At 42.0% G+C, this 23,217-nt stretch overlaps 1 protein-coding gene across 1 annotated transcript; it reads left to right on the top strand.

The window, feature by feature from the left end:
* Nucleotides 1-15,631: 15,631 nt before the first annotated feature.
* LOC106563237 (bile salt-activated lipase) lies at nt 15,632-22,389 on the top strand. The gene is made up of 11 exons (XM_014128633.3): nt 15,632-15,694; nt 16,251-16,401; nt 16,591-16,710; nt 17,161-17,358; nt 18,276-18,406; nt 18,969-19,076; nt 19,174-19,288; nt 19,514-19,700; nt 21,372-21,572; nt 21,685-21,894; nt 22,052-22,389. Exons 1-11 carry the CDS (start codon nt 15,632-15,634, stop codon nt 22,224-22,226), a joined length of 1,659 nt encoding a protein of 552 aa, XP_013984108.2. The 3' UTR covers nt 22,227-22,389.
* The last annotated feature ends 828 nt before the right edge of the window (nt 22,390-23,217 follow it).

The raw sequence follows: 23,217 nt of genomic DNA, 5'->3' as shown, positions 1-23,217 counted from the left end.
TATTTATATAAAAAAACTGCTTTTTACATTAGCATGTGACGTTCAGAACTAGCATACTTCCAGTGAATTTACTAAATTACTCACGATAAATGTTCACAAAAAACATAACAATTATTTTAAGAATTATAGATACAGAACTCCTCTATGCACTCGCTATGTCCGATTTTAAAATAGCTTTTCGGTGAAAGCACATTTTGCAATATTCTCAGTAGATAGCCCGGCATCACAGGGCTAGCTATTTAGACACCCACCAAGTTTAGCCCTCACCAAAGTCAGATTTACTATAAGAAAAATGTTATTACCTTTGCTGTTCTTCGTCAGAATGCACTCCCAGGACTTCTACTTCAATAACAAATGTTGGTTTGGTTCAAAATAATCCATAGTTATGTTCAAATATCCTCTGTGTTGTTCGTGCATTCAAGACACTATCCGAAGTGTAAAGAAGGGTGACGCGCACAACGCGTTTCGTGACAAGAAAATTCTAAATATTCCATTACCGTACTTCGAAGCATGTCAACCGCTGTTTAAAATCAATTTTTATGCCATTTTTCTCGTAAAAAAGCGATAATATTCCGACCGGGAATCTGTGTTTTAGTACAAAGAGAGAGAAAATAAAAACATGGGGTCGCCTTGTGCACGCGCCTCAGTCTCATAGTACTCTGACCGACCACTATCCAAACGCGCTAATGTTTTTCAGCCAGGGGCTGCCTTGACATCATTCAGCTTTTTCCCGGGTTCTGAGAGCCTATGGGAGCCGTAGGAAGTGGCACGTTACAGCAAAGATCCTAAGTTTGCAATAAAAAGAGTCAAGGAGCTCGAAGAATGGTCAGAGAGGGCACTTCCTGTACAGAATCTTCTCAGGTTTTTGCCTGCCATATGAGTTCTGTTATACTCACAGACACCATTCAAACAGTTTTAGAAACTTTAGGGTGATTTCTATCCAAAGCCAATAATGATATGCATATTCTAGTTTCTGGGCAGTAGTAATAACCAGATTAAATTGGGTACGTTTTTTTTATCCGGCCGTGTAAATACTGCCCCCTAGCCCTAACAGGCTAATAAACAAATTAGGCACATTTGGGCAGTCTTGATACAACATTTTGAACAGAAATGCAATGGTTCATTGGATCAGTCCAAAACTTTGCACATACACTGCTGCCGTCTAGTGGCCAAAATCTAAATTGCACCTAGCCTGGAATAATACATTATGGCCTTTCTCTTGCATTTCAAAGATGATGGTACAAAAAAACACAAAAGAACGGTTGGTTATTTCTTTTGTATTATCTTTTACCAGATCTATTGTGCTATATTCTCACATTTCCACAAACTTCAAAGTGTTTCCTTTCAAATGATACCAAGAATATGCATATTCTTGCTTCAGGGCCTGAGCTACAGGCAGTTAGATTTGGGTGTGTCATTTTAGGCAAAATTCTTAAACACAAAAGGGCGGATTCTTAAACACCATTATTGCACAGAAAGTGAGTCCATGCAACTTATTATGTGACATGTTAAGGGAAATTTGACTGTTGAACTCTTTAGGCTTTCCAATTGAATGCTTATTGACTCAAGACATTTCAGCTTTTCATTTTTAATGAAATATATGTTGCTGGATTGTTTTACATAATTACACTTTGACATTATGGGGTATTGGGTGTAGGCCAGTGACAGTTTAAAAAAATATTTAATCCATTTTAAATTCAGGCGATAACACAACAAAATGTGGAAAAAGTTTTCACTTTGGGCCAATCTCGTTTGGAATTGCAGTGGCAAAAATCTCTGCATGTTGTTATCTGTTTGTGTCTAATGTTATGATCCTGCTCCTGGCTCAGCATAAGGAATGTGATCAGTCGGAGCGATGGCCAGGAGGAGGAGTGTGACGAGAGGGATGGCTGGTGTCTGTCCCACACCTCTGATGACCTCCGAGATATCATGTCCTCCATGATCAAGCAGGTTATCCGTGCCAAGAGGCCAGGTGAGACCTCTCTCTCTAACACTGGTGCAGCATTCACCTATGATCGACCTGGCAGAGTTTGACTTCATGGTGTTTAGGTGGTTTTAAGTTTGTGTTGAATTGTAGTTCTTTCATAAGAGTTGAAGGAGAACCCCCTGGTCGGGGATAAAACTGTTACTAAACACAACAAGTGATGACTACAGTCCTTCCCACAGGTCAAGCTGATTTTTATTCATGTTCAGATGTAGTGCATATCATTTCTGACATTTGGTAGGCAATTATTTACTCAACTTGCCTATATTTAAATAGATGCAGCTTCTCTTCTACCATTTCTCTCTGTCCTGGACCAGAGTCCTGGACCAGAGTTTCCAAAAACTGCTTCTCTCACGGAGCGAGGGCATTAAGTGATTGGGGAGAAAATGCAATAACTCTAAAACAGCGGATAGATCTTCTGTTCAAAATTTCCAAATAACCTCAGTTTGACTGGTTTTAAGGAAATGAAAGGCTGGGAAAACGATCCAACTTTTTACTGATAATATTAAGTTCTACTTGGATGCATATTTTATGTGGTTGGTTGGAATACTGTCAGCTTTTATATTGCTGAAAAACATTTATACACAGTCCCTAACCGCATATTCACGTTCTCTCAAAATGCTGAAAGAAGTAAATCACATTTCTCCACTCCTGTTCCCTGGCAAAATTATCATTTGATGTATGAATTTACTGCAAGAAATACTTAATTCAGTAGGAATGAATATTATATTATTCTACATGTGAGAGGTTATAGTTCTACAGTCGATGTCCTGACTTCACTTGCTTTTCCATTTCACCCATCTGAACTTCAACAGTTCGCTGACCAGGGGATTCGGCCGCACCTTCCGCACCCCCTACTTCCTCCTATCCCTGATGTGAAGTGAACTAGTGTGGTCCAAGATTAACCATACTGTAGGCCCAGTCACCATGAGAATACTTTCCTCTAGCTTTGGACACAACAGTCTGTCTGAGGTTTTGGTTACTTCCCCACTGCCGGTGTGCAAGTGTGGGCACAATAAGGAGTGCAATCTAGTATGTTAGATGACATGTAGATCAATTAATTGTACATGAAATAAGTGTGTTTGTGTGAGTATACAGTGTATGTTTTGATGACTTTCTGATGTAAGATTTAAATCAAATATGGGGACACTCAGTGAATGTTTTAGTTGTTTCTATGTCAATCATACAGTATATCTGTGCTTTCTGCAGCACCATAGTCTTCTGGGCCTGAGAGTTCTGTTACCAGGAGAAAGACCCTAGAGAGTGGAGAGGATGATGATGAAGAGGAGTGACAATGAGATGCAGACAGAGATGCTGGATTATATGTGAGAGAATACCGGTCTATCCCTGCCCTGACAAATGGACTGGAATTGTACAAACTTGCTTTGTTCACTGTAAAAACATATGTTTTTGTGTATTTGCAAATTAGTGTGAATAAATATGTTTAAGTTAAGGAGTGGTCTTTCCTCCTTTTATTGTCCACAATGGAAAAATGTATTCAGGAGAAGTGTATCAGTTATCAATAAGCTATCATTTGGTGAGTTTCTGGCTGTACACATAACCAATGGAAAAAGTGTCAGGAAACACTTTCAACACACCTCCAAAAATAGCATGTGTTTGCAATCTAACTCTGTCACCATGCATACTACTGCCCACACCCAAGGTCACATACCTGTATACCATCCACCAGGATGCCATTTGTTTTGCTGCCTGTCTGCATATTCTCTGACACCTAACTAATCTATCGATTGTAAAGATTGAGTTACATGAGCTGCAAAATATTTAGTAATGTGATTGAACATCTTATAGACCAGGGGTAAGCAAATCCTACCCTGAGGTCTTTCTGTTCTACCTGATAATTTTTGCCACCATCTGGTATCCCAGGTCTAAATCTGTCCCTGGTTAATTAACCTGTTGGGGTGAAGGGGGCAGTATTTTCACGGCCGGATGAAAAAACGTACCCAAATTAAACTGGTTACTACTCTTGCCCAGTAACTACAATATGCATATAATTAGTAGATTTGAATAGAAAACACTCTGACGTTTCTAAAACTGTTTGAATAGTGTCTGTGAGCAAAACAGAACTCATATGGCAGGCAATAACCTGAGAAAAATCCAACCAGGAATGGAAAGTCTGAGAATTGTAGTTATTCTTTTGATTCTCTATCGAAACTACAGTTTCTGTGGGGTCACGTTGCACATCCTAAGGCTTCCATTGGCTGTCAACAGCCTTCAGAAAGTTTTTGCAGAATTCTCCTGTCACTGGGCAGATAATAGGAGCTCAGTCAATCAGTGGACTGCCTGTGGACAAAGGGATTGAATATGCGCGGTTCTGCGAGCGCACCGTTCCTTCTTTTTCTTCTTGAATAAATATGCTATTGTCCGGTTGGAATATTATCGCAATTTTACGTAAAAAATACCATAAAGATTGATTTTAAACAGCATTTGACATGCTTCCAAGTACGGTAATGGAACATTTTGACTTTTCGTCTCTGGTACCGTGCTCGCGCGTTATGCCTTTGGATAAGTGATCTGTACGCACGAAAAAAAACAGAGGTATTTGGACATAAATATGGATTATTTCGAACAAAAACAACATTTCTTGTGGAAGTAGCAGTCCTGGGAGTGCATTCTGACGAAGATCAGCAAAGGTAAGAGAATATTTATAATACTAATTCTGAGTTTAGGTGACCCCGAACTTGGCGGGTGTCTGTATAGCTTGCTGTGATGGCGAGCTATGTACTCAGAATATTGAAAAATTTGCTTTCTCCGTAAAGCTATTTTAAAATCTGACACAGCGGTTGCATCCAGGAGTAGTCTATCTATAATTCTTTAAATAATTGTTATATATTTTGTCAACTTTATGACGAGTATTTTTGTAAATTGATGTGCACATTCACCAGGAGTTTTGGTGGGAATACATTTTCTGAACATCACGCGCCAATGTAAAATGCTGTTTTTGGATATAAATATGAATTTTATCGAACAAAACATACATGTATTGTGTAACATAATGTCCTAGGAGTGTCATCTGATGAAGATCGTCAAAGGTTAGTGCTTCATTTAGCTGTGTTTTGGGTTTTATTGACACATGTCCTTGCTTGGAAAATGGCTGTGTGATTATTTTTGTCTATGTACTCTCCTAACATAATCTAATATTTTGCTTTCGCTGTAAAGCCTTTTTGAAATTGGACAATGTGGTTACATCAAGGAGAAGTGTATCTTTAAAATGGTGTAAAATAGTTGTATTTTTGAGAAAGTTGAATTATGACATTTCGTTGTTTTGAATTTGCTGCCCTGATATTTCTAGCGTCCCACGTAGCCCATAGAAGTTAAAACATGCCTTAAAATCCAACTGCCCTTCATAATGTCATTGAATCCCATTTGAACTATGATAGACAACATTTCCTGATGCTGGTTTAAAATGTTTGGGAGCAGCTTATTGATGTCCTGTACTCGTGCTCCTGGATAGCACAATGTTTTTACTCCAGGGACTGAGACATTTCTCACCATTGAACTGCCCAGTACAACGGCCTGAGAAGGGAATAGAGAAATCTGCCCATTCCTACCCCTCACATAATTTGTTGAATCTTTCAAGGGTCCACGAGAAGCAGGATAGCGTACGGCCGCTGCTCCCGGCGATAGGTCCAGACCTCCCACAGCAGGTAGTGCCCGTCAGATCCAGAAAGAGGGAAAAGAGCCAAACTCAACGATGAAGCTGCTACTGGAGTCAGCGTAGTTGGAGTCAGCAGGATAAGCAGATGGAGGCGACTTCCTTGGCAGGCAAGTTCTAGGTAGCACAGGCCATTCAGATAGGGACAAATGACAAGGCGGGGAAACATCCATCAGGCCCGAGCAGCGTCCAGCCATAAGAGTTGAGAACGAGAAAGTTCCAATTTGCGGTTTTCCCATATATTCAGACAGAATTGAGATTTGCTTGCTAAGCGTAGCCACCTCATTCCTGTAATCCTCCACTAGCAAACAATTGCCACATTGTAACTCCGGATTGTCAATATTGTCCCGGACAAGAGTGTAATAAACACAGCTTCTACAGCGCAGGAAACATTTGTTAGCTATTCCAGGCGATGCGGGCTCCATTGCAACCTAGCTGGTTAGTTGGTATAAGGTGTTGACACAAACACTTAGAAAAAATAAAATAAAAGGTTAAACATCAGAAACAACAGCTCAAGGCGCTGGAGGTATCTGAGTTTGTGACAGGAAATTACGTTATTGTCACAAGGGTCGTATGAAGGGGACCAAAGCGCAGCGTGTTGAGTGCTCATCTTCTTTTATTTTTTAAAGAGAACACTTAAACAAAATAAACAAACGACAAACGACAGTTCCGTAAGGTACTAACTATACGAAAAAACAACCACCCATAAAACCCAAAGGAAAACAGGCTGCCTAAGTATGGCTTCCAATCAGAGACAATGAAAGACACCTGCCTCTGATTGGAAACCATACTCGGCCAAACCTGGAAAACGAAACATAGAAAATGAAAACTAGAACACATTCCCCTGGAAATGATTCCATATGTGTTGTTTCATAGTTTTCATGTCTTCACTATTATTCTACAATGTAGAATGTGTCCAACCTTTTTTTCCGTTTTGGTCTTCAGCAGGTTTTTTCCCAGCTGTTCGTGCACACAAAATGTTTTCATGAAGCAAGTCGAAGTTCGGTAGCTGAAGTCTATGCCCCTTCGTCGGTGATTGTTCAACACTACTACTCCTAGTAGGAGAAGGAACTATGGATGGGGTTCGTCAATTAAGTGTTTGCTATCAGTCAACGAGAGACTACTAGTCTTGCACATTTTTTCACTTCAGAAATACTGCACCAAAGATCTTAGTTAAATGTATGGTGTGACTAAGACCTCCTTGGCAAAACTTAAAAATGTATTATAGATTTTGTTGATTTATCTTAAATTAATTCTGACTATTTTGAAGAAGTGTTACTGGTTATGTTGTTGCTACAGTAATATTGCCGCTTTTTTCTGATTTTTCAAGTGAAGGTCTTTTAAGGGAATATGGAAGCACTAGTGCTGAGCGATTAACCAACATTTCAGGGGTTTTCCGTTTTTTAAACAACTAATTGACCGTCATTGGCTCAATTATTTGAATTCCATTTAGTTCATTTTTTTTCTGTGAGCTCAGTGAGCAGTTTCTCTAGAGATAAATCAGATCAAGCTCGACATGTGCGAAATAGTAGGGAGTTGTAGTTTTCAACAGGCTAATATTCTATATAGTTTGGTGCAAAAACTTGGTAATTAACTACAGTGACCATAATTAATTGTGCGCTTACTTGTCCGGTCTGTGTGGAGGCAGACATGCAACAGACAGCAGTTGGTTCGTGAAATCTCTACCTGAAAATACATGATCTAAGTGATTAATCGTTTTTATTCAGCAGTCAAAAAAGTATGCCTTATTTACTTTGAAGAACTACTAAAATAGTGATCTTGTCAGACAGCATAAGCATCCTAAAAAATGTGCAGTGCGGGGAAAAGGTCCCCAAAAAACATGCATAAACACAGTGAATATAATGTAGGCCTACTTGTTAGGGTAACTTGGGTAGGTTGGTGTTTTACCCCAAGTTACTCTACAATTGATCCCTGTTACATTTTGCCCAACTCTCCGCAAAGCACACCCCAAAGCACTCACATGCTTTTTGCATGCTAAAAACTCCCTGTTTAAAATGGTGCAGATCGTGCATATTTAGCAGTTGATACATAAATAAAATAGGAATGGAAAGCTGGGATCCCCCTCCTTTTAACAAATGCCATTAAAACTGTTGTTTTCCCCCCCATGATTTCAAGAATTGTTGTGCATTGACTTCTTGTCAGAATGCATGTCTCTCTTCCTATGCACTCGTGAATGCACATCAACTGGAGTATTTATCTTGCATAAAACACACAACAACAAGCTGACTAGGAACAGTGCTTTCAGATAATAATCAGACCCCTTGACCTTTTTCACAGTTTGTTAGGTTACAGCCCTATTCTAAAATTGGTTCCATAGTTTTTTCCCTCATAAATCTACAAACAATAGAGTCAATCTACTCCCCGAATACATGTTTTTTTAGAAATGTTTGCTAAATTATAAAAAATTCAAAACGGAAATATCACATTTACATAAGTATCCAGACCCTTTACTCAGTACGTTGTTGAAGCATCTTTGGCAGGGATTAAAGCCTCAAGTCTTCTTGGGTATGACGCTACAAGCATGGCACACCTGTATTTGGGGAGTTTTCCCATTCTCCTCTGTTCAGCGTCTGAACAGGGGAAAACAAAAATGACAATGATGCTGACACAGGGATCTAACCGAGGAACAGACAGATATAGGAGGGGAAATCAACAAGGAGTCCAGCGAGCGCTGATGCGCGTAATGATGGTGACAGTTGTGCATAATGATGGGCAGCCTGGTGCCCTTGAGCGCAAGAGAGGAGGAGTGGGAGGAGGTGTGACACATTTAGAGACTTGTCCCAGAAGCCATTCCTGCATTGTCTTGGCTGTGTTCTTAGGGACATTGTCCTGTTGGAAGGTCAACCTTTGCCCCAGTCTCAGGTCCTGAGCATTCTGGAGCAGGTTTTCATCAAGGATCTCTCTGTACTTTGCTCCGTTCATCTTTCCCTCAATCCTGACCAGTCTCCCAGTCCCTGCCACTGAAAAACATCCCCACAGCATGATGCTGCCACCACCATGCTTCACCGTAAGGATGGTTCCAGGTTTCCTCTAGACGTGACACTTGGCATTCAGGCCAAAGAGTTCAATCATGGTTTCATCAGACCCGATAATCTTGTTTCTCATGGTCTTTGAATCTTTAGGTGCCTTTTGGCAAACTCCAAGCGGGCTGTCAGGTGTCGTTTACTGAGGAGTGGCTTCCGTCTTGCCACTCTACCATAAAGGCCTGATTGGTGGAGTGCTGCATAGATGGTTGTCCTTCTGGAAGGTTCTCCCATCTCCATAACTCTGGAGCTCTGTCAGAGTGACCATCGGGTTCTGACAAAGGCCCTTCTCCCCTGATTGCTCAGTTTGGCCGGGCGGCCAGCACTAGGAAGAGTCTTGGTGGTTCCAAACTTCTTCCATTTAAGAATGATGGAGGCCACTGTGTTCTTGGGGACCTTCAATGCTGCAGAAATGTGTTGGTACCCTTCCCCAGATCTGTGCCTTGACACAATCCTGTCTCAGAGCTCTACGGACAATTCCTTCGACCTCATGGCTTGGTTTTTGCTCTGACCATGCACTGTTAACTGTGGGACCTTATATAGACAGGTGTGTGCTGTCATGGAAAATTACATAATCTGTCCTGCTATCCCGTGTTTTACTGCTTAAAAACCTCTCCAGCGTCTGATCCCGTTAGCGGGATCAAAATCCAGCGAAAAATCATATCGCCAATTAGCATTAAAAAAAATCATAATTAAAAAAAAAAAATAATAATATATATATATTTTTTTTACATAGATACACCTCTCCTGAATCGACCCACGTCGTCCGATTTCAAAAAGGTTTTACAGGAAAAGCAAATCATTAGATTATGTTAGATGAGTCCATCGTAAAAAGCAGCAACATAGCCATTTTCCGACCAACCACTTGCATCACAAATAACCAAAAAACAGCTAAATGCAGCACTAACCTTTTACAAACTTCATCAGATGACACACCTAGGACATCATGTTATACAATGCATGCATTCTTTTGTTCAATAAAGGTCATATTTATATATAAAAACAGCATTTTACATCGGCGCGTAACGTTGACTGACTATTTTCCCCTCAAATGCGTCCCGGGAAACAGCGCATAATTCCAATTATTACTATTGGAAAACGATTTTTTAAATTTATATTGTCAATCTAACATTTATAGATGAATATCTCTTGAGAACACCTGTCATACCAGGTTTTAAATTAACTTTACTGGGTAATCACACTTTGCGATAAAAGGAGATGCGATACACAGAAAATGAGCTAATAAACCGAGCTCGGCGCCATCTTGGAACAATCGCATGTCACATCTCATCTTGTATAATATTGTCAATAATCGCCTACCTTTAGTTGTCTTCATCAGAAAGCACTTCCAGGAATCCCAGGTCCACAACAGATGTATTTTCGGTCGAAAAAGTCCATCATTTATGTTCCATTAGCTTTCTGTTGTTAGCGCGTCTGAATGCTGTATCCAAATACTCTGCCGGGCGCGCACAGCCGTTTCGAAATAAAACGTTTTTTTCCCATTTAGGTTCGTTCAAACATGTCAAACGTTGTAAAACATTAATCTTCAGGGCCTGTAACACCAAGAGAGCCAATAAGATTCGAGGGGGATGATTTCATTGTGTTTCAAACCGTTTACAAAGGTGGGGGTAGACATGGCCGCCGGCGTCATAATGGTGATGGCCCATCCCCTGTGACCAATTTCCAACGCGTCTCATTCACTGAGTTTCGACTGTATAAGGCTCAAACCACTGTGAAAAGACTGGCGACATCTAGTGGAAGCAATAGGAAGTGCTCACTGAACCATTGTTAACGGTGTGATTAATAGGGAAAGATGAGAAGTCGAGTCCACAATTCTGAATTCCACTTCCTGTTTCAATCGGTCTCGGGGTTTTGACTGCCATAGGAGTTCTGTTATACTCACAGACACCATTCAAACAGTTTTAGAAACTTTAGGTTGTTTTCTATCCATATATAATAAGTATATGCATGTCCTAGCTTCTGAGTTTGATTAGTAGGCCGTTGAAAATGGGAACGAATTTTTTTCAAAATGCGCTGTGGCGCCCCCTATCCTAGGGTATCCTCAAGAGTTAAAGAATAGTCTCTTGTTATGTGCTAGTGTTTTTTCTCACCTGATACAAACTTGTCTTTGTGTGACTTAGACATAAGACTGGGCGTATAGCTGAGATCCGTTTAGGTGTGACCGCAGCATGTGAGACATCCCCTGGGTTTACTATCTGCAGGAAGTCAGCTGTATGGAGCCTTGCAGGAAAGAGCACATTATGGTGTGAACTGTGACAAAATGCAGTTATATATGGTTGAGCCCTCGTGCTATCAACCTCGGGCTATCTTAATCTGCAGAAACAAACCAATCGCATTTTACACTATGTTCCGCCCGTTTCCACACTTCTGCTAAACTGCCACGTAGACAAAAGAGGTGGTACTTTTTCTAGAAAAGCTGAGACCCAACTACAGTATGTTCGTTAAGCTTTACACTCTGAACTATTCTTACTAATGGCTGATTGCTTCATTTTTGCAAATCTAAAAATACATTTGTTGTTAGAAGAATCTACAGTCTCTCTTCTTTAGAATTTCCCCACAGTTCCTTTTCAAATCATGTCCAATCAATTGACAAAGGGTCTGAATAGTGATGTAGTCAAGATGGCGCCGACAGAGATGTTCGCCTTGCTTTGAGTCCTTAGGAAACTATGCAGTATTTTTTTATGTATTATTTCTTACATTGTTAGCCCAGAAAATCTCACGTGTTATTACATACAGTCGGGAAGAACGACGTCAACTTACCAACATTACGACCAGGAATACGACTTTCTCGAAGCGGATCCTTTGTTCAGACCACCACCCGGACATTGGATCTAATCCCAGAGGCAGACCCAAAACAACGCCGCCACAGAAGAGGTAGACGGAGAGGCCTGCTGGTCAGACTTCGAAGGTGTGCACACCACCCATCGGTTCGAGTATATTACTTGCCAATGTCCAGTGTCTAGACAACAAGGTAGACAAAATTAGGGCAAGGGTTGCCTTCCAGAGAGACATCAGAGATTGTAACATTCTCTGTTTTACGGAAACATGGCTCTCTCAAGATATGTTGGAGGAGTAGGTACAGCCACTGGGTTCCTTCATGTGTTACACCGACAGAAATAAACATCTCTCTGGGAAGAAGAAGGGCGGGGGTGTATGCTTCATGATTAACGACTCATGGTGTAATCATAACAACATTCAAGAACTCAAGTCCTTTTGTTCACCTGAACAAGAATTCCTTACAATCAAATGCCAACTATATTATCTCCCAAGAAAATTTTCATTGATTATTGTCACAGTCGTGTATATCCCCCAAAGCAGATACTACAACAGTCCTCAAGGAACTTCACTGGACTCTATGCAAAATGGAAATGATATATCGCAAGGCTGCATTTATTTTAGCTGGGGATTTTAACAAAGCAAATTTAAGAAAAAGGCTACCTAAATTCTATTAGCACATTGACTGTAGCACTCGCGCGGGCAATACACTGGACAACTGCTAATCTAACTTCCGCGATGCGTACAAGGCCCTCCCCCGCCCTCCCTTCGGCGAATCCGACCACAACTCCATTTTGCTCTTACCGTCCTATAGGCAGAAACTCAAACAGGATGCACACGTGACAAGAACCATTCAACGCTGGTGTGACCATTCGGAATCCACGCTTCAAGATTCTTTTGATCATGCAGACTGGGAAATGTTCCCAGGCAGCCTCAGAGAATAACATCAATTTATACTCTGATTTGGTGAGTGACTTTATAAGGATGTGCACTGGAGATGTTGTACCCACTGTCACCATTAAAACCTACACTAACCAGAAACCGTGGATAGATGGCGGCATTCGCACAAGACTGAAAGCGCAACCAACTGCATTTAACCATGGAAAGATGAACGGGAATATGGCCGAAAATACACAGCGTAGTTCGCAGGGCAATCTAACAATCGAAATGTCAGTATTGGGACAAAGCGGAGTCGCAATTCAACGGCTCAGACACAAGACGTATATGGCAGGGTCTACGGTCAATTATGGACTACAAAAAGAAAACCAGCCATGTCACGGACACTGACGTCTTGCTTCCAGACAAACTAAACACCTTCTTTGCCCGCTTTGAGGATAATACAGTGCCACCGACGCGGCCCGATATCCAAGGACTGTGGGCCCCCCTCTCCTTCTCCGTGGACGACGTGAGTATGACATTTAAGCGTGTTAACCCTCGCAGGGCTGGCAGCCCAGACGGCATCCCTAGCCACATCCTCAGAGCATGCGCCAACCAGCTGGCTGGTGTGTTTACTGACATATTCAATAGCTCCCTATCCCCGTCTGCTGTCCCCACATGCTTCAAGATGACCACCATTGTTCCTGTACCAAAAAAGGCAAAGATAACTGAACTGAATGACTATCGCCCCATAGCACTCACTTCTGTCATCATGAAGTGCTTTCAGAGGCTAGTCAAGGATCATATCACATCCACCTTACCTGCCACCCTAGACCAATTTCAGTTTGCATACCGTCCCAACAGGTCCACAAATGATGAAATCATCATCACAGTGCCCACTGCCCTATCCCATCTTACCAAGAGGAATACCTATGTAAGAATGCTGTTCATTGACTACAGCTCAGCATTCAACACCATAGTACCTTCCAAGCTTATCATTAAGCTTGAGGCCCTGGCTCTCAACCCCGCCCTGTGCATTTTGGTCCGGGACTTTCTGACAGGCCGCCCCCAGGTGGTGAAGGTAGGAAACAACATCTCCACTTCGCTGATCCTCAACACTGGGGCCCCACAAGGGTGCGTGCTCAACCCACTCCTGTACTCCCGGTTTACCCACGACTGTGTAGCCATGCACGCCTCCAACTCAATCATCAAGTTTGCAGACGACACAACAGTAGTGGGCTTGATTACCAACAACGACGAGACAGCCTACAGGGAGGAGGTGAGGGCACTCGGAGTGTGGTGTCAGGAAAACAACCTCAACGTCAACAAAACAAAGGAGATGATCGTGGACTTCAGGAAACAGCAAAGGGAGCACCCCCCTATCCACATCAAAGGAACAGCAGTGGAGAAGGTGGAACGTTTTAAGTTCCTCGGTGTACACATCACAGACAAACTGAAATGGTCCACCCACACAGACCATGTGGTGAAGGCGCAACAGCGCCTCTTCAACCTCAGGAGGCTGAAGAAATTTGGCCTGTCACCCAAAACCCTGACAAACTTTTACAGATGCACAATCGAGAGCATCCTGTCAGGCTGTATCACTGTATCCTGTCAACGCGTCACCGGGGGCAAACTACCTACCCTCCATGACACCTACAGCACCCGATGTTACCCAATGATTATATCCTGCCTGTTTGGCCCTGTCCGGGGGTGTCATCGGATGGGGCCACAGTGTCTTCTGATCCCTCCTGTCTCAGCCTCCAGTATTTATGCTGCAGTAGTTTATGTGTCGGGGGGCTAGGGTCAGTCTGTTACATCTGGAGTATTTCTCTTGTCTTATCCGGTGTCCTGTGTGAATTTAAATATGCTCTCTCTAATTCTCTCTTTCTCTCTTTCTGTCTTTCTCTCGGAGGACCTGAGCCCTAGGACCATGCCTCAGGACTACCTGGCATGATGACTCCTTGCTGTCCCCAGTCCACCTGGCCGTGCTGCTGCTCCAGTTTCAACTGTTCTGCCTGCGGCTATGGAACCCTGACCTGTTCATCGGACGTGCTTGTTGCACCCTCGACAACTACTATGATTATTATTATTTGACCATGCTGGTCATTTATGAACATTTTAACATCTTGACCATGTTCTGTTATAATATCCACCCTGCACAGCCAGAAGAGGACTGGCCACCCCTCATAGCCTGGTTCCTCTCTAGGTTTCTTCCTAGGTTTTTGGCCTTTCTAGGGAGTTTTTCCTAGGGAGTTTTTTCCTAGCCACCGTGCTTCTTTCACATGCATTGCTTGCTGTTTGGGGTTTTAGGCTGGGTTTCTGTACAGCACTTTGAGATATCAGCTGATGTACGAAGGGCTATATAAATACATTTGATTTGATTTGATTTGATGTCACAGGAAGGCCAAAAAGATCATCAAGGACAACAACCACCTGAGACACTGCCTGTTCACCCCGCTACCATCCAGAAGGCGAGATCAGTACAGATGCATCAACCCTGGGACCGAGAGACTGAAAAACAGCTTCTATCTCAAGTCCATCCGACTGTTAAACAGCCATCATTAACACAGAGAGGCTGCTGCCTACATACAGACTCAAATCATTGGCCACTTTAATAAATGGACCACTAGTCACTTTAAATAATGCCACTTTAATAATGTTTACATATCTTACATTACTCATCTCGTATGTATCTTGCCTATGCAGCTCAGTCATCGCTCATCCATATATTTAGATTTACATATTCTTATTCCATCCCTTTAGATTTGTGTGCATTAGGTAGTTGTTGTGAATTTGTTAGATTACTTGTTAGATATTACTGCACTGTCAGAACTAGAAGCACAAGCATTTCGCTACACTTGCAATAACATCTGCTAACCATGCGTATGTGACCAATAAAATGTCATTTGATTTTTTTTACATTTATTATTTTAATCTGTGTTACAACATTCAACCCACATAATGCATAACACATTTAATTAAAAAATATATAATTGAAATCGAAAACTGTGAAAACAATGTCATAATCAAACCGAAACAAACTCAAAAAGCACTAATCGCTCAGCACTTGCTAGCACAAACGTTCACTTTTGCCTCACCGAGTTCTTCTAGGAGCAGAACAAAATTTAACCTGCGGGCACCTTTATGGACTCTGTCTGGAACAGAACATGCTCTGTGATCGTGTAATATGGCTAGAGAGATGGGAGGGGCCTCCTCCTATATAAAAGGTGTGCTTACAGGTGTCTTTGGATGACTGTTATGAAGACGCTGGGGATTTTGGTTTCTGCTGCCCTGTTCCTGGGGTCCGCCTCTGCTGCCACTGTAAGTCCTTTTTAGTTGATTTGGTTTTGATCATTTGATCTTTACTGTAGTTAAAGAAATGATTAGCTTTTTTAGTAAAACACATTTCCAAATGTGATATTTGATAATGTAGCTGTTTTAATGTAGCAATGTTTTCTCTTACGATCTGTGGTTTTGATCACCACGTTGAAGTGAAGAAGATACTATAGAAATGTAGTTGGACAAAAAAAGGCTACTAAGTATAAAATAGTTTATACTGAGAAAGTAAACAATAGTAAAACACAAAGGCTTAAAACATCAAAGAGTTAAGAACATCTCCTGCATTTGTACTCAAGCTGCAGGTTTTTTCACATGTTTATCAGCAATGGGTTGACAAGCGGTGTGAATTCAACAGCTGAACATCTTTTTTGCAACAGTTCGTACTTATGAACAACAAAAAACAATGACACTACATCCATAAAATAGCAACACTGAATAGATTGGTGCCTATTATAAAAAACAGTTTCACACTTTACACATGCACATATTACTGAATGTTTAATGAGTTGGTATCTGCCCTTTGGGTGTGGACGTGTAGCTTGGAGTGGTGTACACTGAGGGAGGCATGGTGCAGGGGAAGAACATCAATTCTGATGGACTGTTCCGTACCATGGACGTCTTTAAAGGAATCCCCTTCGCTGACAAGCCCGGCAAGTTTGAGAAGCCCAAGCGTCATCCTGGATGGGATGGTGGGTACCAAAAAAACTAAATGCCTCAGATGTCTATCCATTCAGCAAGGAATATCATGTTATTTGTACAAAACAATGTAGTAATACTGAAGCAGATTTTTAAATAAATATTTGACAGTCATGTATCAGACCTTACTCTTACTAACACTGATCAGTTGACTGACTGCTTCTCCCTGTGTCTCCTTCCAGGTGTTCTCAAGGCCACTAAGTTCAAACCGAGGTGTATGCAGCTGAACTTGCTCCAGTCTGACACCCGTGGCCAAGAGGACTGCCTCTACCTGAACATATGGGTCCCTCAGGGCAGCAGCGGTATGTATTATGTACAAATGTAGGATCTTAATTTGATCACCCAGTTGCAGTATAACTAAAACTTGTAATCCATTTGCGGTTTAAAAAAGCTTCTCAAGTTTGTAATTTCCACTTAGAAATTTCAGACTTGATTTTCTCTTTCGAAATTTGTATAAACCTCAACGAAAATGTCCATTGACTATAATCCACATAATAATTAACATTTGCTGTTGCTGCAGGATTATTTTCCTTCTGAAGCAAACTGGCTCAAATTAAGATCCTACACCTGTGCCTGTGTCTTTACCTGTCACTAGAGTAGGACAACAGCTAATAAGGCGTCAGCCCTTGTCTTTCATCCACATATTGAGACATCATACAGTGTGAACTGCTCACTTGTAGTAATACTAATATTGATATGACTATATGGTGTAATTCTACAAATGTATTGAAATATCTCTCCTCTCTTTCTAGTCTCCACTGGTCTGCCAGTAATGGTGTGGATCTATGGAGGTGGTTTCCAGGTTGGTGGCTCTATGGGCGCTAACTTCCTGGATAACTATCTGTATGACGGGGAGGAGATTGCTAACAGAGGCAATGTAATCGTGGTGACCCTGGGTTACCGTGTGGGCACCCTGGGCTTCCTCAGCTCTGGAGATGCCAGCGGACCTGGTAGGTGTCAACCAACGCTTTTCCTGGCTGGCTGGCTGGCTAGGTGGGTGGGTGAATGGCCGTGGCACAATCAGTGTCACATCAGCTGATGTATGACATTGACCTGTTCTTCATGTACTGATTCTCAGGTGACTGAATCCAATATATGAGAATACTGTTTAAGAATACTGTGTTTTTCTAACTTTTAGTAATCAACTGGCTCTTTCAGAAACTTGAGCCATTCTGTTGGAGCCAGATGTACAGTATGTGAGCAGGTAGATAATCTCTCTTAACCAGGAAGTAAAATCTTGAGTAATTTGATCAGTGTCGTGATTGCTTTAACTTCGTGTACGTAGATAATCTCTCTTAACCCGGAAGTTACATTTTGAGTAATTTGGTCAGTGTCGTGAATGCTTTAACTCCGTGTCCATACTGTATGTGTTAGAAATTGAAACTTCCATCAAAAACAAAGTGTCCAACCTCGCGAAAGGTAACTCAAAAAGAAACTCTACCCATCTAGCCATGGTGTGGAGAGACTTTTTTTGCAGTTTTAAAGCAAATTTCCTGATATTCTACACATTTATCCAAAACTTGGAGGTCAAGTCCCCTGGCCACATGCCCTGCATGCCCAATCGGTATTCGGCAATGATTGCTGGCTAGACTAACTTACCAATCAAAATATTCTTCGCTGACATGGCTAATTGAGTGACTGTCAGTAACAGACATAACAAGAGAAAAACTGCTGATGCACAACAACATTTTGAAATCGCACCTTATGTATTCTACTACTCAAACTCTCAACAGTAAGTTAAGACCCCAGACTGAGTTCCATAAGCGACTGCTTATGCCTGGAGCCGGCCCTGACATGCAGAATCTGCCCACGGGAAATTAGTAGGTAGAGTACTGCTGCTGGCTCACAGAGCTGTCTTCAATGTCAGGTAACTATGGTTTGTGGGACCAGCACGCTGCCATTGCTTGGGTAAACAGGAACATCCGGGCCTTCGGAGGAGACCCCAACAACCTCACCATCTTCGGGGAGTCTGCCGGCGCTGTTAGCTCCAGCTTCCAGGTGTGGGACTAAAAAAGGAGAGGAACACTTTTAATACAGAGCTCTCAGGGCAAAGGTAGTGATGTCAAAATACAAAGAAAGTCTAGTAGAATGATGTTTCTTCAGTCTTAATGTTATATACTCTTCATTAAAATGTCATGATTATTCAGTGTCTTCCTGTCATAAAGCATAGGTTAATTGTCAAAGTGTCTAGTTTCTGTTAACTGTTGTGTCTATGCAGTTAGTTGGTAGGGTGGTGATACATTTAACAATGAGAACAGTGAGATTTCTGCTTCTTTATTCTGGACCATGATGTCCTGTACGCTACATAGTCAGCTGTTTGTCACAAGTTCCTGAGATGTCGGAGAACTCTGTGTCCTGTGTCTAAAAAGGTTGATGGAAAAAACGTGTATTTCAGACCTTTTTAACATTTAACTTTTTAGATAGTTAGATATGTGTAAGCATTAAGCAGGGTTCTCCTGCTATGATTGTAAGCAAAGATAGGTACAGATGTACTATGTACTAATTTGAGTTTGAATGCAATGTACTAATTCGAGTTTGAATGTACTTTACCGCCACACAGACACTCTCTCCCCATAACAAAGGGCTGATCCGCAGGGCAATCTCCCAGAGTGGTGTTGCTCTCTGCCCCTGGGCTATCAACATGAACCCCCGTGCCTTTGCAGAGAAGGTATGTGTACTTCTGTAACAATGAGGTGGAATATGGACTGACAGAGAGGGATATTGGCTGTTAAAGGGATGTCTCATCCCCCTTTCTGTCTCTTTAGGTTGCTGAGAAGGTGGGCTGCCCCAAGGATGATCAGATGATGGCCTGCCTGAAACTTATTGACGCTAAGGTTCTCACCCTGGCCGGTACCACGTCCATGAGTGGTTCTCCCTCCAGTGAGTATTCACTGAGATTAATGTACGGGGCTGTGGCACACTGTGAGCAGCACGCTGAGGAGGATGTGATTTGCATGCATTGATGCCCGTAATGATACCTGTATAGATGAGCATTAGCCTGATGCTCACATCTCCTCAGCCCACCATTTTACACAGTAATTTGGTGATGGCCATGTCCTGCCGATAGCATCAAGAGGTATGTCTGTCTCTGCCTGTCTTCTCTAGCCCCCATGGTAGACAACCTGGTCCTCTCCCCTGTGATCGATGGGGACTTCCTGCCTGATCACCCAGGTAACCTGTTCCACAACGCCGCTGACATTGACTACCTCGCCGGGGTCAACAGCATGGATGCCCACCTCTTCACTGGCCAGGACATCCCCAATATCAACAATCCAAGTGAAAACGTCCCTGTGTGAGTGGCTATGCTATGGGCTGATTATTTACCTGGGAGGAAGAGGGCTGATTGGTTACCTGGGAGGAAGAGGGCACTCTGTTCGGTGTTGGCCATGTGCATGGTGTAGCTTAAATGGGACTGCAGATTTTACAGAACCAACTGAGTCTAACAAGTAGTAGTAGAATCAAATAATAAAGGACAGGGTTATCAGTTCAGCCACAGTGAGATTCAGAAGGGGTTGTTATATCTGTTGGGCCTTATGTCTAGGGTATCCAATCAAAAATGCATATTTTGATCAATGGGTAAAATAATGTCACTTTTGTAGAAACTCCTCTAAGAAAACCAATGGTCCAAACCTCATGTTTCTACCATCATCCATTGAAAAGTCATTGATGTTTTTACCCTTGTAGGATGGCCAAAATTAGGATGACTAAATCAATGGAGGCAAGAGAAAAAAAGTTATAAAAAATAAGGAAAATTGCACAGCATCGCTTCATCTAAGCTGGATGCTATATATGAATGAAGGCTTCCTGACAGGGTAACTTTCCCATTTAACTCGTCATAATTCTTCATGAATACGATAAAACAATATAGAGGTACACTACATGACCAAACGTATGTGGACACCAGCTCGTCGAACATCTTATTCCAAAATAATGGGCATTAATGTGGAGTTGGTCGCCCCTTTGCTGCTATAACAGCCTCCAGTCAAGGCCTGTCAAGTTTTTCCAACTCGATCTCGACAAACCATTTCTCAATGGACCTCACTTTGTGCACGGGGGTATTGTCATGCTGAAGCAGGAAAGGGCCTTCCCCAAAATGTTGCCAAAAAGTTGGAAGCACAGAATTATCTAGAATGTCATTGTATAACGTAGCGGTAAAATTTCCCTTCACTGGAACTAAGGGTTTTTGCCCCAAACCATGAAAAACAGACATAGGCCATTATTCCTTCTCCACCAAACTTTACAGTTTGTACTATGCATAGGGGCAGGTAGCGTTCTCCTGGTATCCGTCAAACCCAGATTCGTCCATCGGACTGCCAGATGGTGGTGTGTGATTCATCACTCAAGAGAACGGATTTCCACTGCTCCAGAGTCCAATGGCAGCGAGCTTTACACCACTCCAGCCGACACTTGGCATTGCACATGGTGATCTCGGCCATGGAAACCCATTTCAAGAAGCTCCAGACTAACAGTTTCTTGTGCTGACATTGCATCTAGAGACAGTTTTGAACTCAGTAGTGAGTGTTGCAACTGACAGACAGTTTTTACACGCTGTGGGCTGCAGCACTCGGCAGTCCCGTTCTGTGAGCTTGTGCGGCCTACCACTTCGTGGCTGAGCCGTTGTTGCTCTTAGACGTTTCCACTTCATAATAACAGCACTTACAGTTGAACGGGGCAGGTCAATAAGCACAGAAATTTGATGAACTGACTAGTTGGAAAGGTGGCATCCTATCTCCATAGACGAACATTGACAGTAGAATGGCTGTGCCACAATGAAAGTCACTAAGCTCTTCGGTAAGGCCATTCTACTGTCAGTGTTTGTCTATGGAGATTGCATGGCTGTGTGCTCGATTTTATGCACCTGTCAGCAATGGGTGTGGCTGAAATAGCTAAATCCAGTAATATGAAGGGGTGTCCACATACTTTTGTATATATAGTGCATCTCTCTTCCTCTTTCTCACTACAGGTCAGACGTGAAACTGCTCTTGGGTTCTTTGACTAAGAAGGGAGAGGCTGCTACCAACAACGCTTTCGCAGAGTACACGGCTGACTGGGGAGACGAGCCTAGCCAGAAGACAATCAAGAAGACCGTTGTTATGATCGAAACTGACTACATCTTCCTAGTTCCTACCCAGGTTGCTCTCTACCTGCACGCCTCTAATGCCCAGTGAGTCTTCCTCATTGTTACTGTAGCACAGCCCTTCTCACCCAGTTTATTTCCCATCCTAGCAATACATATCTGATATGTAATCATTCCTCCTCTCCTTGCCCTACCCCAGATCTGTACGCACCTACTCCTACCTCTTTTCGGAGCCCAGCCGCATGGCCGGGATAGTCCAACCTTACCCCAGCTGGATGGAGGCTGACCATGCTGATGACCTGCAGTATGTATTCGGCAAGCCCTTCACCACGCCCCTGGCATACTGGCCCAGCCACCGTGACGTCTCCAGATACTTGATTGCCTACTGGACCAACTTCGCCAGGACCGGGTAAAAAATATCTGCAATGCAATCATATACTGTATATATATATCTTCCCCACTGGATGTGATTACGGTATAAGTGATGTTATCCTCACGAAAACTATAATATACCTAATATTCTCACCATTATGTTTTTCTTACCATCAACCCCTTTCCCACTACAGAGACCCCAACAACGGGGAGTCCAAGGTGCCTGTGACTTGGCCTGCATACACCACCTCTGGGCAAAAGTACCTGGAGATCAATGCCAACATGAACAAGAACTATGTCCATGAGAAGATGAGGGTGCGCTTTGTGAACTGGTGGTCTAACATCTTTCCCAGCCTGCCCTCCGTCTGAGGTAGCTCTCACTGAGCACAGGCTCCCTGATGCATCATTCACAGCTATACAAATTGGTCTTGTCATGTCACAAATGCAAGGCTACCAGTATCACCAGATGCATTTCTGATTGTAATATTTTTTTCTTAATTGACAAATTAAATTAATGCAATTAAGAAGTCTACCCTGTTTTCTGTTTTTAATACTGTCCAGAGTATTTTGTTTGTATTTATCAAGAAATTATCTTATATGGACATTATGAACTCCTACCGAGTAATATACACATTTTTATCAAATCCCGATGGTGGAAGAAACAGTATGTTGATGTAGACCTATACCTCAAAGTTGTATCATCAGAATTTACGTTGGAGTTGTTTTTTTCTGATTAATTGCAAAAGTTATTTTTGCCACCAAGGGGTGTCCATATACTTTGTGTATATATATATATATATATATATATATATATATATATATATATATATATATAGTAAATGAGGTATTTTTGTATTTCATTTTCAATACATTAGCAAAAATTTTCAAAACCATGTTTTCGCTTTGTCATTATGGGTCATTGTGTGAAGATGACTGATAAAAATATATATTTAATACATTTTCAATTCAGGCTGTAACACAACAAAATGTGAAATAAGTCAAGGGGTATGATTACTTTCTGAAGGCAATGTATGCCAAGTAAAATGTAGTTTAATAATTAAAATGAAATCTTAGGGATAGCCCCCTTTTTTTCAATTTTTGCCTAAAATGACATACCAAATCTAACTGCCTGAAGCAAGGATATGCATATTCTTGGTACCATTTGAAAGGAAACACTTTGAAGTTTGTGGAAATGTGAGTTGAATGTAGGAGAATATAACACAATAGATCTGGTAGAAGAAAATACACCAAAAAAAACGAACCGTTTTTTTTCTACCACAATCTTTGAAATGCAAGAGAAAGGTCCCAGTTCTAGCCATGACTCTGGTTGTAATTCCAATGGTGTCCACAAGATGACAGC

Source organism: Salmo salar, chromosome 11 (assembly GCF_965601325.2).
Source record: "Salmo salar chromosome 11, fSalSal1, whole genome shotgun sequence".
In the NCBI taxonomy this organism is placed as follows: Eukaryota; Metazoa; Chordata; class Actinopteri; order Salmoniformes; family Salmonidae; genus Salmo; species Salmo salar.
The sequence above is the reverse complement of the archived record's forward strand: the minus strand, read 5'-3'. Positions and strand labels throughout refer to the sequence as shown.